An 18,060-nucleotide genomic window follows, 5' to 3' on the forward strand; every position below is an offset into this window, starting at 1 on the left:
TGGAAAAGAAGAAAAAGAAGCACAAACCAAGACTAAAATACATGCAAACAATTCACCCTGCATTCCACATATGGATCTTCCATAAAACTAATGCCTTCTGAAAAACAAAGTCAGAAACCTAGGTTTAAATAGATACAAACTAGAAAAAAAAAAGTGCCTTAATAGACAAGAGTTTCATCCCAGAGAAAACTGAACTGGAATTAACAGACTTTAGGAGAGAACTAAATTGAATGGCAACAATTCTTCCAAGTTAATTTCTCCTCAGTAGCAGGTCTCAAACACAGCTAGGAAACAAACTAGAAAACACAGGAGTAGCTGGAAATACTTGAGGAAACGTGCAATGCTCTTTCTGGGCAGCTTTGAAATACCTTCATGAAATAACACATCCAATTTACATCTCAGTGAGTCATTACACGTAACTAGCATTGCCAGGCTCACAAATATTTTTAAAGGGGAAAAAAAAAAAAAAAAAAAACCAAAAAAAACATGCAGTTTAAGGACATTTTGCAGTAGCACTGTAATGAAAAGAGAAAGGGATTGGTATTAAACCCCTTTCATACGCAAACTAGAGAAAAGGAAACTCACAGAAAGAGCAAATCCTGTTTACAATAGACATATGACTAGAATTGCTTATGAGGGGCTCCAAATGCAAAGCCTCCTGACAAGGTCTGTGTGAGGAAGCCTCTTCCTGTGAACAAGCCTCTACCAGGAGCCCCATTTTGCAACCACGCAACAAAACAAACAAGGAAACCCAAACTCGACTTCAGTTGCGAGCATTTTGCTGCGTCTGGAAAGCAAGCAGAGACCAAAGGAGACAATCTCCTGGCAAAGGCAGCAGCTGCTATCTAAAATACTACCGGAATTATAGAACAACAACTTAGAAAAAGCCCACAAAAATAAAGTCACTTCTTAAAAGGAAGGGTGTTGTCTCGTCATGCTAGGCTGTATGTTCCCGGTCAGCCGCTCAAGTCTAAGGCACGGAGCTGTCTCTTACCTGAGCTGATCATACTGTGCATTCTTTGCTGAGCCAAGAGCTGTTCACGTCCAGAAACCCCATCTGAGGAAAAACACGATTCACTCTCGTAAATTGTCTGCAGCATATTCCAACTGGTCTGCACTTCAGCTACACAAGAGATTCATCACTGCACTTGCACACAGGCGTCGGGCACGACCCTCTGCGGTCCTACCTCCTCCAGCGAGGGTTGTAAAATAATATGCTTCGGCAATTAGCAGTGTTTAAGCGTTTGCACAAGTATCTATGAGGAGAGGGGAAAAGCCCAAATCCGCCGTCGGCAGCCCCCGCCCGCAGGAAGGGAGCCGTGAGCGTGCGGGGGGCTGAGCGCTGCCGAGTTGGAGCAGTTGCGTTCGGGCAGCCAGCGGCAGGTGGAAGAAGAAATCAAGAGATATCTCCGCGCTTTGGGCTTCCTGGCAGGGCGGGGTGGGGGGAAACTGCCTCTAACAAACCATCTAACCGAATAAGCCACCTTTCCAGGGACCGGGAGCCGCGGAGGGTTTAACCGAGTTGACCCCAGCCTAGCCCCGCGTTGCTGTGCCCGCGTCCCTCTCCGCTCCCGGCCGGCTGTCCCTCGGCCAGGCGGCTGGGCGAAGTTGGCAGGAGCGGCAGCGATAACTCATTTGCATTTGAATTGACACCCTCGTGGCCCAGCGGCGGCAGAAATAGAACAATGGCCGGCCTGAGCCAAAAATAGGTCAAGCATGGCCGGGTGACTGGAGTCTGCATTAATGCGTTTAAAAATACCACAGCAAACACAGCTGTCCAGTCTCTGTCTTTCAAACCGCCGCCCGTCCTCCGTGCGCCGCCCGTTCCCGAGCTCAATCAGCCCCTTCCCCCTGCCCAGCCCGTGCCAGTGGGGACACGCCAGGGGGGAGGCAGGCAGGGCAGGAGCGGGACAGCGACGGTCCTCGCCCGGGACTCGCCCCTCACCCCCTCCCCCCCCACCTCCCCCGGGGAGTGTTTTGTGAAAAGAGAGCGAAACGCCACGGCCTCTGTCCTAAAATAACGCCGGGAGGTTTTGCTGGCGGTGTGGTTTGTGCCTCGCCCACGCGCAGCCATCCTGCTGTTCTATTTTTGCTGCCCGTTTCTCTGGCTACGCCAGAGTTGGCTTTGGCAGGGGAGCCAGGCGGCCGCCCGCTCCCTGCAGGACCTGCGGCCGCCGCCGGAGAGGCGATTCTGCAGCTCATCGGGCCGCGGGGAGCAGATGCCGCTGCGGGACCCGGCTCTCTGCGTGCAGCTATAAGCGGCCTTTCCGTATTTAGCGCGCTGCATGTAATTCTTATAGTAAGTCACCACTTGTGGCACGGCGTGTGAGACGCGCTTACCGACTATGCGCTATTTGGTTGAGTTGCTAAAATTTGGGGAGGGGCTGAGTAGTTCACGCTTACGTTTAGAAGCATTAGGCAATTTACACAGCGTCTTTTTCACTTCTCCAAGATGATGAGGTTTCAGAAGAGCAGCTTTTGACAGTGTTACCAGACAACAGCACCATGCTTCTCTGTGGTTTGGCAAGTTTCACAAGTGAAGTTCATTTTTCGTGCTGGTATTTCAAAAGTTGCATCTCATTTGATGGCTAGTATACCTACTCACAGATAACTTTTATTTCAATACTTTACTTCTCAGTCCTACCCTGCCTTACAGCACTTTTTATACAGGTGACCAAAGCCTGTTGCTATCGATATTATATAGCAGCTTGACTGCTCTCCCACCAAAATTATAAGTCTGCTCCCATGTTCCTGCTTGATGGGAGCCACAGTGGGTTGTGATTCCTCACCATGATCAAGAAGCCAACACAGAAGCTGTATTGGAGCTTCCTAGAAATCCACAGAATTCTCAACTATCAACATAATATTTTAGTCCTGAAGATACTGGGCAAATTCCTCAAGAATTTGCCCAGTATTTGGGGCTGTCTTCTGCCTTCCGGTGAAGAATCTTCTGTATGCTCTTTAACTTACATGATGGATCATAGCCAAGGGCAGTATATTTTTTTTATATACTTCTCACAATTGTGTTATCGAAGAAAAGATTCCCAATAACAAAGGACAGTGACAGCTCTGTGATGCTTGGCTGCTTGATGGCACAAGATGTGGCTCAAGTCTTCCTGTCATCCCAAACTTTGCTTCCTCCATGTGCCAAATAACCTGGTCCTGCTGAGAGTTAGGACGTGCTGCCTGAACAGAGAGACACTGGAGCAGCTGGCAGCAGCAGGGGTTTTCCGTGCAGAATCCTCAAGTTAGCACCTATCACTTGTTGCCACCCTGCTCTCCTTGGCATCTCTCTTCCCTTACCCCAGTTTTCCACAGGAGCGCTGCTCCTGAGGAAGCAGTGAAGCTCTGCATGGCGTGCACCCAGCTCTGCAAAGGGGCAGGAGCAGGGGCAGGGGCAGCACAGTGACAGGCAGGGTGTTACAGTGCAAAATTTCAGATGAGCATAGCTCTTACCATCGCATCACTGGCTGCTGACAATTTGGTATCATAAACATTTTCTCTGGAAAATAAAAATACCCAAATGTTTTATGGGAAATATGTGGCCTTTCCACAGCACAGGGCAGTTTAACACAGTGCAAGGCGTATCAATGGTAGAAACAAAAATCTCCTCTAAGGCCGAAAAAGCTTTTTATAAACAAAAGTAAATAGAAAAGTGGAATTGCTTATGCCCATCAGCCAAGGAGAACATGACGCTGTTTGGTGATTCAGCGCCTCAAAATAATCTCGTTTCATATAACAGGGAAACACGGGAGGAATAAGTAAAAAAACAGGTCAGAACATGGAAAACTGTGGAGTGTGGGATCCTGGTATTAGGTACCCATATGTGTTTATAACTTCTTATATATGCAGCTGCATTTTTTAAGATAACGTTCACAGCTCTAAATGACTTCAAATACTTCAGTAACTAATGAAAAGCAAACTATATTCAAGAGCAGAAAATGTACATTTAGATATTTAGATGCAAGTATTCTTAATTCTGACATACATATTTTAAACTGACAGACACACAAACTGTCCTATGTTCACTAATTCACAGGCCATAGTAACTACAGCATTATGCTTTACATTTCAGATGATACGTAAAAACTATATAAAAATATTTTACTTATGAAGTCAGTCACCCCAAGGGTAGGGTTTTTACAACCTGAATTCTTCCGACTTGCTTTGACATATTATAAGCCTACCTTTGGTACTTCCTTAGGTTTAAAACACATGTGTAAATCCATTTCTTTTCAACATAGTGTTTAAGCACATGCTCAAATTCTATTGATCGCAATAGAATTTAAGCACATAGTTAAATATTTTGCTGAGTCAGCCCAGACTTTAACTGCATGATCACGTGAACTTAAAGAGCTCCTTAAGAGTCCCACAGGGGAAGGATAAAGGGTTCATGCCTGAGGAAAATCTGGTTTTTATTTTTAAAGCTATGGATGTTATAAGGTGACATTTTCATACAGGAACATGGGGGGATTTTTTCTGTTTTTTTTTCAAATGCATTTCCTAAACTTGGAGAAGTTTAATGACGCTGGTGGTAAGAGTAAACTGCTGAAATGATTTAGTGGTAGTGAGGTGACTCTAAATGCAATCAGCCACTTTATAGAAAATTTAAGGCATGTTAGTAGCACTGTGATCTCATTATAGCATTTTCAAAATGTGTTTCTCTTATTTTCCCTCTGAGTTGTTAAAAACAAATAAATATAAGGAAATTAAATCTGGAAGCTACATTACTGCAACATTAAGACTAAGAAATGAAGCCCTAAAATTAGAAAGAGCTATGACTTCTACTGCATTATTAGCTCTGCAACATTATAATTAAATAATACTTTTGTCATTTTTTTCTTTCTTTTTTTTTTTTAATTTTATTTTCCTTTCAATTTGCAAATAGTATGTTACTGATTTTTTAGCATATCTCATTTTTCACTCATGCTATTCTGGATTATTATACTATTAAGAATTAATATCATTAATATAATTATTAATATTCATAATAATTATAGCCTAAAATCCATATGTTAAGAATATAATTCTATTATATCCTTAACATATGGATTTTAATCTATAATTAATATTAATTTAGTTTCAACTTTTGCAGTTTTCTTACTTGTAAATGAATACTTGCATAGATTTTTTTATCATATTGCTCGATTGTATCGCATAAATACTGAACACGTTAAAGAAAGAGATGTTCTCTAGCTTCTAGTCATATGTTTAAAGGAGGACATTGCAGTCTTACAGGTGTCCCATTCAACCTTCTTTCACTCCCTTTTTCATTTGGCAAGTGAAAAGGCAGTGTGTAATAACATGCATCAATGTCAAACAATTCATAAACAAGTGGGAGCTAAATTTAGGTTGCATGAGTAGTATTAAATTTGGCCTATTTCAGTACTGAAGGTTTGAGTTCTAATCTTTGCAGCCTAAAGACTTCCTAACTATTTCTGTGTATCCAATCACCAGGATTTAAAAGGAAAGAAAAGAAAAGAAAAAAAAATTAACTATTGCATAGAACAGATGTTTCTGAAGCGAGAGTTCATTAGATATCATTAGTAGCCCATGAAACACAAAAATCCAGCATAAATTACTACAGCTTATGCTAGAGGATTAACCATGTTAACGAACACAAAAAGACTATTACCACAGAGAAGCAGATGGTCTGGGAGCAGAAAGAAATCAGGGGAGATGCTGTAATGGTCTGGTCCTGCTTCCTCTTGGAACTAAGGGACCATATTCCAAGTCCCTGGAGGAGTTAAAATGGATCACTTACTCCATGTGCTCTGGTCAGAAATACAATGTACAGGAATGTTTCCGACCAATTCTCTGTGTAGCAAGCCTTGGCATTGCCTGTGCAGGATTACATGGTGCTTTTCTTCGCGGCGCAGAGAAACCATGTGGTGGATTTTTTAAGTGAGGAGAAAACTGCAATTCTAGTGTTTTAGCTCAATTCAAGCTTCAAAGGAATTTTCTGGGACAAAGAAAGGCGTATCTGTAGCTTTAGGGGATTTTGTGACAAACAATGGGAGAATAAAACTTTACAAATTTTTGAGGATAAGAAGTGCTATGCTAGATAAACGTATGGCTCTCTTATCATCTCTTGTATAAGAATACAAAGAGCCTTGCATCTTTCTCATGCAAATTAGCTCAGAGGTTTTATTTCTCCTCTTAAAATACAATTTTTTGTTCATATAGATAAATCTATTAGAAATTAAGTCAGATTCAGAACAACACCTCAACAGCACCTAACTGATTATAAGCACAAGGCTTAAGCATATGCCATAAGGCATATGCTTAAGGGCTTCATAAATTCAAACGTACTTTCCAGAATCACAAAGCTCAAGTAATTAAAAGACCCTAACACTAATATAGACCTATGAAGTAAATAAATATTTAGGTTAGGGAAAGCATACAAAATCCATTTATTCTGTTGACAAAGTTCTTTACCAGGTTGGAACTAAAATCTCCATCTTTTGTGGCAAGACTAAGGTAAATTGCACAAAAAACAACACAAGCCAAAGCAACATCAGATGCTGACAAATAAATGCCTCAGACCAGCAAAACACTTTGTCCCTTCTATGCCATTAATGAGTTTAGAGGAGGTATGAGCAATGTGAGATCTCCTGGCTCTTCACATCAATGCGCCCACCTTCCTTAGAGAGGCATTAGCCCTGTGTGCTGCACCTGGCTCCAGCACGCACACCTGGGTGCACATGCATAAAGGAACCCTCAAGCACATCACCTGGGACAGCTGCCAATATGTTCAGCATCCTCCAGGCGTTTCAAGCTTGTTGCACACCTAATGAGCAGATAATCTGAACCTCCATGCTGGGCTTTGCACTGCATCCCCTAATCATGAGTAGTCTGGCAGGTCAGATCACCTGGTCACTGCTCCTAGACAATAGAGTACAAAATCCCTATGGCTGGAAAACCGATAGGAGCACCACCTCTAGCTGGTAATATATGCCCAGGTTTGAGTGATTCTTTTTTGATTTAAGACAAGAAATGTAGGCCATGCATGCTGCCTGGGGAATTGAACTGGAAACCAGTGGACATGCAAAGGACTTGGAATCATAGGAGAAGCCAGACAACCAAATACAAAGCTCCTAGGATTAAACCAGGGCAAAAAAGGCTAATAAAGTCTTTGGAAATATAACAAGTTTGTACTGAATAGCAGCAGTGAGATGATATAAATATCATAGAATATCTTGGGATACTGTAACTTCTCCCAGTATAAATACTTGAAAAAGAACACTGAAAAACTGAGGATGGCTAGACATGCCACATGCATAAAATGGGTTTGGAAAACCTTTAAAAACTGCAAATTTAAAGACCTGTGATAATAAGTTTATTGACGAAGACCAGGGGTGGCTTGGCATTCTCTACAATACACTGGGCAAGATGTCCAGTGGTATAGTAAAATGTTCTTTCTTTTAAGAAATAAGGCCTTAAGAAAAATCCATTGATTAGAAAAATTCAAGCCAGAGGTGGATGTGCATTTTAAGCATGCTTCAAACACTGCAACAACTTCCAAATGAGCTTTACGTGTCTCTTAAAAGAAAGCTTTAACAGCTCAGTATGTCAAGCTTGAGGCAGGTTTTGTTGTAGACTTCCAAGAGAGGTCTTATCTCATGACTCTAAAAAGGTCAGATCATGGGGGTAGAATCACAGAATTGTTCTGATTGAAAAAGACCTCTAAGATCATTGAGTCCAAGCATTAATGTAGGTACATCCAAGTCTGCCAGCCATTTCCCACTTCAGGTAGCTTCAACACTAGTAAGAACTAAGTATTGCTTAATTGACAGAATTGAAATCCATGGTAACATATACTAAACTAAACTAATTATTCCTGCAACAGAAATAATACTATTATTTGATATCATCCTCTCCTGAAAACCAGAGGCCCAATTTTTGCTTTGTCTTTATTTATTTATTTGTTTGTTTGTTTGTTTGTTTATTAATCTAAACTATATTTACTTTCCTATGGTACTGGAAAAGTTTTTACAAGAGTAGAACAATGGAATGCACTGTAAGTAACTTAGGAAAAAAAGCCTTTTGTGGAAAAAAAGAACCCACAAAACGTTTGCTTCATTTTGCTATTCAAAGATGCTCTTTTACATCAAATAATTCGATTTAAAAAATAGGGTCTTTCTAAATACAGGCTTGGATTCCTGAAGTGATAATGTGGCTGTACATAATATATTACAAGCTGATTATAAAGCTATAGTAGATTTATAACAGATTTATACTAGATAGTTACCAATGTAGATTGCAACAATTACTCTGTTAAATTTTGAAAAAAGTAAGACGTTTTCTTAAAGATTGAAAAATTAAAATTAAGCCAGAGAACTGTCACTACAAGCCACCGGAAACTTGGCCAGGAAAAACCATTTTACATACAGCATTAAAAAAGGCCTCCTTTAATGTGTGGGCCAAGGAATGGCCCTAAGAAGCCAGACCATGTGCTCAGCTGTGGGCACACATCAGTCTCTCCCACTCTGCTGCCTGCTTGGATCTCCTTCCTCTCCTGGCATTTGCACCCCTCACAGGGGAGCATTCAGGCACATGGAGAAACAGCGTTGGATGCACAAACATGCCCCTGAGAGCAGTAACAAATTGACCACTGCTGCGTTCTGAAAAGGTCATATCTCATACTGGTCAATAATGTTGTTATGAAACCGCACAAAATCCTCATGGTTAGCTGGGCCAGGATGGCAAGAGTCCTCTCCTGGTTTGTTTTTCTTTTTTCAAAATGTTTCAGTGAACCCCGATCCAGTTTTCATCTAATTTTCTTCATCCTCTTTAACTTTGATAAGGAACAGATCTGCAACCCAAATTGTAATCAATATTCACCAGCTTTGGAGCTGATTTTACTCTTCTGGTGAGTTTGGGGCAATGCTAACAGGATGAAACTGTGACTTCACTGGGTAAACTAAATATTTTGCCTGATTTCAATAGAATCAGGACTTCTTCTGAGGAGCAATATGATCTTAATTTTCCTTGCATAACCAACATATTCATAGATTGCAAAAGAGGGGAAATAGTCAAAATACAATTGAAAGCAAGGTTTCATAACTCCAAAATGAAAATTACAACACATTTCAAGTAAATATAACTTTTGCCTTTAGCTAAGCAAACCACCTTGAAAATCTTAATGCAGCAGCTTACTGCACCTGAATGTACTATGGCACTGCCAAAATATGTCACAAACTTGACTTTTGTAAATACAGGCATCCTAAAGGTCCTAAGGCCAATGCAGCCCTAAGAAGGCTTTTATCCATCCTTCAAGCTGATTTAGCCAAATCTTGCAATGTTCAATTTGCTAGGCACTTGATCCCACAGAAGGGTTGGAACAAATGGAGAGGAAGGCCAAAGCAAATGCCCAGTGGAGTCACACCTCAGCAAGCAGCTGCTGCTTCCACATGTCCCTCATCTGCCCCACCTCTGGCTTAAAGGAGAAAGATGCGAGTGCTTTGAGCTCTCTAGGACAAAGGGACAAGGCTGGTCCCAAGCCCTAGTTTCCTAGAACGAGAATTGTTCACAAAAAACTTGCCAGATTCTTCTGACCCTCAAACCACTGTGCAATAGCTAAAAAAATGCACAGGTCAGAACTGATAATTTGCATTACAAACATGGGGAAGCAGGAAGATAATTCATTGAATCCATGTTCAGACAATACTTCCATTCTTCTTAACTTCAATCAGATATATTTATGTCTTGCAAAGAATCTGGGAGGGGAAAGCTATTGTAGTAACTTCAACCCTAATTGCTGCTGGGAAAGGGCAGTCCAAAAATGAAGTAATAAGTGAAAAGGAACTTGCTAGCGCTGGAATCCCAATGCATGAGCAGAGAAGACAGACTATTTTTGATGACCTTAAGCTTCTGACTATTCAAAATGTCGCATCAAACTTGGGCTCACAGCCTGTTCTAAAAATATCATAGCAGTCATCTAAGCACTTCATACCTTGCTGATTGGTAGTTGGGAGAACAGGGTGGCAGGGCAAGATAATGGCAGGAAAACAACACTTTTCAGTCAACAAATCAGAGGATCTGCACTATCACAAGCCAGGTCTCACACAAGTCATCAGTCACAGACGGACTGGTCTGTGCATGCTACGACTGCACTTCATTTCCAGTCTCTTCTCCTCTTGTTAAAGCATTTGCCAATGAAGTACACTGCTGAGTACATTTCAGCACTAAGTACAGAGATTTGGATTTTTTTTAATCTGAATATAATCCAAGCAAAGTGTTATGATTAGTCTATGAAAAAAAAAAAAAAAAAAAGAGTGCATTTTCAGCAGCCCACAAAATAATGCTATACACAGGAGAAGTGGCAGTCTTGACTAAAAGTATCCAGGTACAAAAGCTAGACAAATCAAGGTGGCATGTATCACCCATGGACTGTGTACACAGGAATGAATAAAGAAATCTCAGCCCAGATTATCTTTAATATTATTCTCCATCTTCTCTCCTTACTTCTGCCAGAATTCCAGAAAAAAAGCTAAAGCTAAAAAGGTGGAGACAGAAAACTTGGGAAACTAAAAGGTGAACATACAGTTAACAAGTGGTTTACTTGCCATGACTTAGCAGCTTTCCACATCGCAGAAGACAAAGGATGATGACTAAAGCCATGAGACTGGTTTTGTGTTATCTGAAAAGGGGGTGCAGCAAGATTGGGCACCACCTTAACTAAAAATAGATGTGCTGTAATAATAGGGCTGAAAAAACCCAGATAAGTTAATTACAATGTGATGAAACAGGCTTAAGTTTGGTCAAACTTTATTTTTTATTTTAATTGCCAGTAAGAATGCTTCTAAAAATAACATTCTTGTGTTTTATAATATTAATTTGCTAACCATTCTAAAGAAATTCTTGTCTCCATTTGTGGACTATACACAAATGTGACAACCTTGCATTTAAAGAATAATTTACTTGAAGTAGCACAGCAGAGCTAGATTTATTTAGAAACTTCAAATAAAATGCTACTGTAAGCTATTTAATTACATGGTTTTCTTTCCATCACTATTTACAGGCATACAAAGCGTATTTCTCATAAAGACGTTATATGTTTAAATCTCATATGTGTGTGTGTAAAAATTTAAACAGATTTAAAGCACTTTCAGCTACTGGTGTCACACACCACAGTTAAAATACTGAAGTGCTAGTACACTGACTTAAACATCAATAAATCTAAAAGGTACATATGCGAGTGTCTTGTTTAAAACATGTGATGATCAAGTATTTTATTGACTTGGGCCCTAAATCATTGTATGTACTTTTGTTCATTTGGTGTCCTCTCAGATGCAGCAGAAAGCCTCCAGCAATTCAGAAAGACAGTATGCTATTCTGGGAACCAACAGAGAATGAATAACTTGAGAAGTTGAGCAATATAGCTAAACTATATTTGCAAGGAGAAATCTCCAAGGCATACCTAGCAAAAAGCATGTCAGGCTGGAAATACACCAGGATGATTGCCAACAGACAAATTTCATCAGTCAATCTTTTACAGCCCTATGGCTCCCATTTCATTTGTTTGCCAACTTATTTAGCACTGCAGGCACCAGCAACAAGCAAGTTGGGATGTACTTTCATTTCCCACATGCTTTTTCTGGAACTCAGCTGTTTTGTGATACTTTGCCTTCTGATCCAAAGACCACAAGCTTGTCACAGAATGCCACAAAGGGGTTTGTGCATACAACTGCAGTGCAAGGAGATGGAAAGGACAGAGGTGGTCAGCAGACCATTAGTGGCTACGTACCTCCTTCAGACTGACCTGCAGTTGTGGAGGGCTGGATCTAATGATATGGTTAACTAGTTCAGTAACTACTTGTCAAGCTGCATTGGAAAAGAATGTGTTTCTCCTGTATGAATCCGAGGACAGCCATTTCTCCAGCATCCTAAATATGACCATAGAGCCTAAAGGTTCTAACAATTTGTAGCCATGTTGGTATAGATCTAAATTGCATTAGTTAAAGAAACAACTAAGGTCCCCTTTGAAAAGGAGAACAGTATTCTTTAATTAGTTTCCATACAGAAACCACTATATTCTGATGATGCAGAAAAAAGAATATTGGGTTAGGCAATTTCTACAAGACTACAGCTGATGCCTTTACATTCTGTAGAAGTTCAGATAAATTTAGATTACGTTAAGACTCAGCTAATGGGTTCTGGTTTTCCCCACACCTTTAAACACTCGTGTGCAAATCTCTCCCACTAGCCTGTAATTTTCCTGTCTCGGAGGAGGCAGCAATCAGTGTGCCATTTATGCACTGAGAAGACAAAGGGACGTTCTCAACACTGCTGTTACCCTGGTTTTTCTGACTTTCTTTATTAGCCTTTTGATTTTCATAAATGGAGTCAGATCTTTTAGTTACTGTAGAATATTAGAGCAGTTTTCTATCTTTCCCACAGAAGTAATATAAACAAATCCTTAGTTTTTCATTCTCTGTCCTTTGTTTGCATATTTGTAACCTGAAAACAATTGTAACTGACAATTTGTCTGGCCACTGAGGCTGAGGGGTGGAAACCCCAAAAAGCCAATCTTCTGCTAGACCCACAAATGTATAAAAAGTAAAAAAATAAACAAAGTGTTCTTCTCTCCGCTCTTTCAGCTGGGAGCTGGATCAGAAGAACCTCTGTGAAAATCTCTTGTCTGCGTGTGATTACTTTGTGTGTCTCCATGACAGCTGACATCACAGGAGAGGCTGATAAACAATCCATATCATTTGGCCACCCCATTTGATAAGGTTCATATTTATTTTTATTGTCTTTGGAAGAGAAAAATCATACGCAGTAAGACTTGTTATGTGCTATTCTGCTCAACACAGAGACTTGAAGAGAATTAATTTTGTCCATCATTAAAATTAGTAATATGGTTTTCAAATTTTCAATTTGCAGGCAAGATATGATACTATTTTACCCAATCTGTGAGAGGGTTGAAACCTTGTCATATTGGAAAGTACAATATCATTACATGATTTCACATAAAACACAGCAAACCAGCCTTAACACAGCTTGTGCCATTCATTGTCATTCGGACCATGAAATAATCTATTCCTGACTCTCATGGATGACCAGTTCCCGTATTTGACAAAGTAACATATTTTCCTCTACCTGAACAATGTAATTTTTCACTGGCAGAAAGCGAGACCTGCCACAGTCCTAGTCTGGCAGTACCAGCAGAAAAATTTACTTTTCATTCATGTAGCTACAAGATACATACAAAACACTAGTGGACTTCTTTTGACTATTTTTTGTTTTTTTTCTTACAGGTATCTACCTTTCCTGTGGTAACATTCAAAAAGATAATGTGACATTTTTACATCTATGTATTCATCACATATCTCTTAAAAGCCCCCATGAGGGATGGTTAATGAATGTTTAAAAAACCCAAAATTGTTAGGGGACTAGGACTGAGCAGTCTTGAGTTGCAATTGCTGATCACAGATTTCCAGTGATCAGAGATCTCATATGCCCTATGCTTCGGTTCTCCACTTATCCAATGGGAACAAACAGCTGCGTGTTTCACATTGTTGTTTAGAACACAAATGCTTTAAGGGTGCTCAGACATCATGGAAGTGGAGAACACACGCTTTCTTTATGCTAAAATACTTCAACCAAACTATTTCTACATCACACTGTCAGTTAGCAACTGGTAGTCTGCATCCTTCCACAGGGAATTGGCAATGCTGATTACTACCCATGGCTGTCAATGCTTTGTAGAGCCTACATTACTTCAGATAGCTGATTATTTCAAAAATAAAATTGTATATTATTTCCCTAAACCACAAGAGTAGATGTTTTTTCTTCAAAAGCTAGAGACGAGCACAAAAAGTCTCTGCTTGCTTTCATATTTCAAAAGCTTTCTGGTCTTACCTGTGTTCCTTTAACTTGTCCTTCTCTTTGGAACATTTTATGCAGTTCTATAAACTATAGAACATTGCCACTTGGGGAAAGAAAAATAAAAACAAACCAAAACCACATAGCTAAAAAAAAATTGTATGTCTAGATTCCCAGCCTTAGAACCTACTGATATTTCCATTCACAAGGAGAAACAAGACAGCTTAGCAATAATTGTGGCAAGCAGCAAATCTCACTCATCTAGACACTAAATGCTTGGTTCTAAAGAAAAAAATTGTTAATTTTAGCTCAAGACAATGAATTTTTTAAAAGAAGTAACAAATACCTAAAAACCAAATGCATGCCTTTCAGTAAATATTTCTGCCATTCACTCTGTTGTACATTGACAAGTTAATGAGATCTACTGAAGGACCTTTCTTCCCAATCAGATGAAGCTGTGGCCACACACACCCTGCTCCTCCTTCTTCATCTCCAGCCCAGACCTGGCATGGTCAGATAGCTTTGGTCTATTTTTGGAATAAAAATATTTAAATAATGATTGACCATTATAAATTGTCTCTGCTCTCATCAACATTGAATTAACCCATCCTCTTGATACCTTTCTCATTAGTCTGGAAACCTCATTTGCAAATAGGGTAAATATTTCTGTAGGATGTTCTTTTCAAACTGACCAGAACAGTCTTTGTATTGTGGGACCCATTTATAGATGCAATTCTTTCCTACTTCATTTATTATTCCCATCAAAAAGGACAGTGTTTTCCAAGGGAAAAAAACAGTAACTGAGGACCATCTCTTCTACAGTTTTCCTTCCTTGTGTTAGTCTTTCTTCATTATTGCACAAGCATGACTATTCTGCTCTTCTTTAACTCCACCTGCCAGCCACTGCTGAAATGGTGACTCCCTCCATGCTCTACTTAGTAAAGTCTCAGACAAAAGACACTCCTGAGGTTTCTCCCATGCTATTCTCTTGTTTGTGAAGAAGTCTCTCAAAAGATGGCTTAAACCCCTCCTCTGTAGGTCAATACAAGGATTTGAGCGCCTTTGCTCAGAAAACCGCTGACATTACCAAGCAATATGGTTCTTCCCTATCTGACTAAGTATGGACTTTATACATACAGCCAAAATATTTCTGACCAGGCTGAAAAAATTACTTGGAAGAGGCTTGTTGTGCTGATGATAAACATAAAGTGCCTCCCATCAGATAAAAGAGGTTGTGGCTTTGTACTATCACTGTACTACCATTGCCATTGCTCCTTTCCTATACTGCCAGGTACTGGGAGATACTTCACAGATTTGCCAACAGCCGGCACTTCTGCTAGAAAAGTTCTTCCACTGGCCTACCACCAGCTAAGAAAATACCCTGTAATACTTAGAATTCATATATATTCCAAACCCACTAATTCAGAATTCACTTCAGAAGGTTTTAACTGCCATAATCTCTGCTGAATGTGGAACTCAAAAAGAGATGCAAAACATTCCTTAACAAATGGGTCAGGTCAAACATTTATCAGCTCTGCCATTCTTTTCATGCATAGATGAATGCCTCTTTCATTTATGGTTTGTTGTTGTTGTTTGTTTTTTGTTTTTTGTTTTTTTTTTTTTTTTTTCCTCTTGTATTTACTTTCTATAATTTCTGCAAAGAGTGTTCCACAATCTTTTCTCCCAGAAGTCAAGTTTTTCCTAAATCTTCATTGGTCTATATTTATCACTATATTTCACACATTTGCTTCTTCCTCTTTGATCCTTTAATAGACATTATGCACTGCAATATCTTTACTTATTAGCAAGTAAATTAATCTTCATCAAATCTAATTCAGAATGTGTTCTTTGTTGCTTGTTTTCTCATTGTACTTGTAAACTTTCATCTTTCCTCTGTCTATAGAGATGCTGCAGGATTTTTTGTCTCAACTACTGAAATTGCCTCTCTGAGTCCTCGTATTCAAAGTAAACTTCAAATAGATAAATTTGACACATCCCATTAATTTTTTTCTTCTTTTTTTGAGACGACAGTGGTGATTATAGCATTCAGAAATCATTTTACATTTTAAGTTTCATTGCTCTTAACCTTGTATCTCTTTTCCCTTGGAAATGTCTAGTTCTTTAAAAGCCAACAAACTGGAAGAGACCTTTATTGTTTTGCCACTTAAACAACAGAGGTGATTGTCAAATTCACCATTTTCTTGTGATAAATTGGTGCAATCCCAACTGAAAGGGAAAGCATCCAAAAAGTGTAATTTCCTTTTGACTCACCATGTCAAAGTAGATGTAAGGACACTGAAAATATACTATAAGGCTTGTATACTTAATTTTCATCATTTTTAATCTCTCCAGAGGCAGCTTTAGCCTTTGCTAAATGGAAAATATAGAGGTATAAAACCGTATTTTTGGCAAACATGAAACAAAGGTAGGCTTTTTATTCCGTAACAGAAAACACTCCTTCCACTGTTCACAGAAAGGGAGTTACACCCTGAATAGAAAAGGAGGAGTGGAAGGTGGTTGCAGAAGAGGGATAGTTACTGTGCAACTTGGAAGTCTGCTAGAAAAACAAACACAGAAAAATGGCACTTTGGGAAAAACCACATTGTTTATCAGTCTAAGACTGAACAAGATACGACTTAAAAGCATGTGTTCAACGTCACCAAACAGGATGAGCTTGCAAAGCATGCAGCAAGGCTATCTGAACATATCTAGGTGTCAAAATTTCAACAATTCCTTCAGTTCTCTACGGATACTTTCCTATCTAAATCTACTAAATCCTTACATTTTCATTTCAAGAGCATGTTCTTGTGGAGAAGCACTTTCTGTTTCTTACGTTAACAATGTACAGAGACAATAGAAGACTGTTTTGAAGCAACTTTTACCTTTGCACTTACACGACTGGAAAGAGCCCACAGAACTTGTCATCCATGGATCTGCAAGATGGACACCAGGCTTCACTGATTAGCTGAATATTGGCAAATATCAAGCAGTAGAAAGCTAAACTGCTCAAGGAGAAGATATAACATCAGCATGCAAGTTTGTGGGGTTTTTTAGAAAAAGCTCATCTGAGTGACTCAGTCTGTTTTCATTATAAAATAAACTTTCTAGAAGTAACAATAACTGAAGGGAGTGACGTCTATCATTCTACCAGGATGTTGTGCCCTGGTGTTTACAGGTGCTTTATACCAACTAAGCAAAAAATAGCAAAGAAATTACTAGGTTGTATTAAAAGAAAAGCTTAAAATAACCATAGTGAGCTAATGTTAGTGGTATGCAGTGAAGGCTGGGTCATTCCTACAGTGTACCATTGCCTTCAGCTGTAAGATCTCCTTCATGAGCTCTGCAAATACACTAGTAGAGCTGGTGTGAAAAGCATCATCACTAAACTTGGAATCAAGCCAGCTGTCCCTTGGTTTTCCATACTTGCATATAATTTCCGTATTTCCGTATCAGTAATAACTCATGTCGATTTTCCATTCTATCCTTGTTTTAAGAAAATCCTGACAGTTTAGTTGCAAAACTTCCTGGATTGCTTTGTATTTTCTTATTTATATGAGAATAAAGTGATAGTAGCCCAACAAAATCACCTCTTTTGAGATTTCTTCATCATTGTTTTATATTAATTACAAGGCTAAAGGTATGACTCTTGCTGTCCTAACCTCTTCCTCGCAAATATGGTCACGTCATGTCACAAAAGATGGTGTCACATCTAAAATTAGAAACAAATCTCAACTGTGATGATTTTAACACTGAGTCTAACCTTGAGAAATGCTGAATGACTTCCAGGGGGTGCAGGAAGATGAGTTTGAGGGTTCTCGGCAGTAGATTTTGCATGCAGAAGAGCAAATCAAAAGGAGGAAAATAGGGAAAAAAAAAAAAAAAAAAAAAAAAAAAACCACAACACCAACCTCAAAAAAACCCACAAAAACAAAACAAAACAAAACCAAAACCAAAACCAAAATAGAGATTGATTTAGAAAAGTTATTCTGGAAAAACAGAGCAGAAAGTGACAGGATTAGTGCTATCCATTTATATATAATACTTGGGGACTGTGTTTCTAAAGGCTAATATACTCTTAGTTTTTAAAGTTCGACTCAAAATCTAAGCCAGTGGCTGACAGGACTAAACCTGCTTCAAATTATATTAAGCCCTGCAGATTTGACCCACAGAAAAAATAATGACATTGTATATTAAAGATAAGCCTTAAATGGCCTTATTTACTTCACTATA

At 39.3% G+C, this 18,060-nt stretch overlaps 1 protein-coding gene across 19 annotated transcripts in view; it reads right to left on the bottom strand.

Moving 5' to 3' along the window:
• HDAC9 (histone deacetylase 9) overlaps window positions 1–18,060 on the bottom strand; it is a 466,388-nt gene that overhangs the window by 283,479 nt on the left and 164,849 nt on the right. For 12 of the 19 annotated variants that reach the window (XM_040083672.2, XM_040084440.2, XM_040083933.2 and 9 more), the window contains exon 1: window positions 995–1,567. The exons of 2 other annotated variants lie outside the window; for them this stretch is intronic. In XM_040083672.2, the coding sequence (XP_039939606.1) occupies window positions 995–1,100 (106 nt within the window). In that variant the 5' untranslated portion in view covers window positions 1,101–1,567. Of the gene's footprint in view, window positions 1–994; window positions 1,581–18,060 lie in introns of those variants that run through there. 5 more of the 19 variants (XM_040084020.2, XM_040085210.1, XM_040084706.2 and 2 more) reach the window with 4 other exon arrangements.

Source organism: Hirundo rustica, chromosome 1 (assembly GCF_015227805.2).
Source record: "Hirundo rustica isolate bHirRus1 chromosome 1, bHirRus1.pri.v3, whole genome shotgun sequence".
NCBI classification, from domain to species: Eukaryota; Metazoa; Chordata; class Aves; order Passeriformes; family Hirundinidae; genus Hirundo; species Hirundo rustica.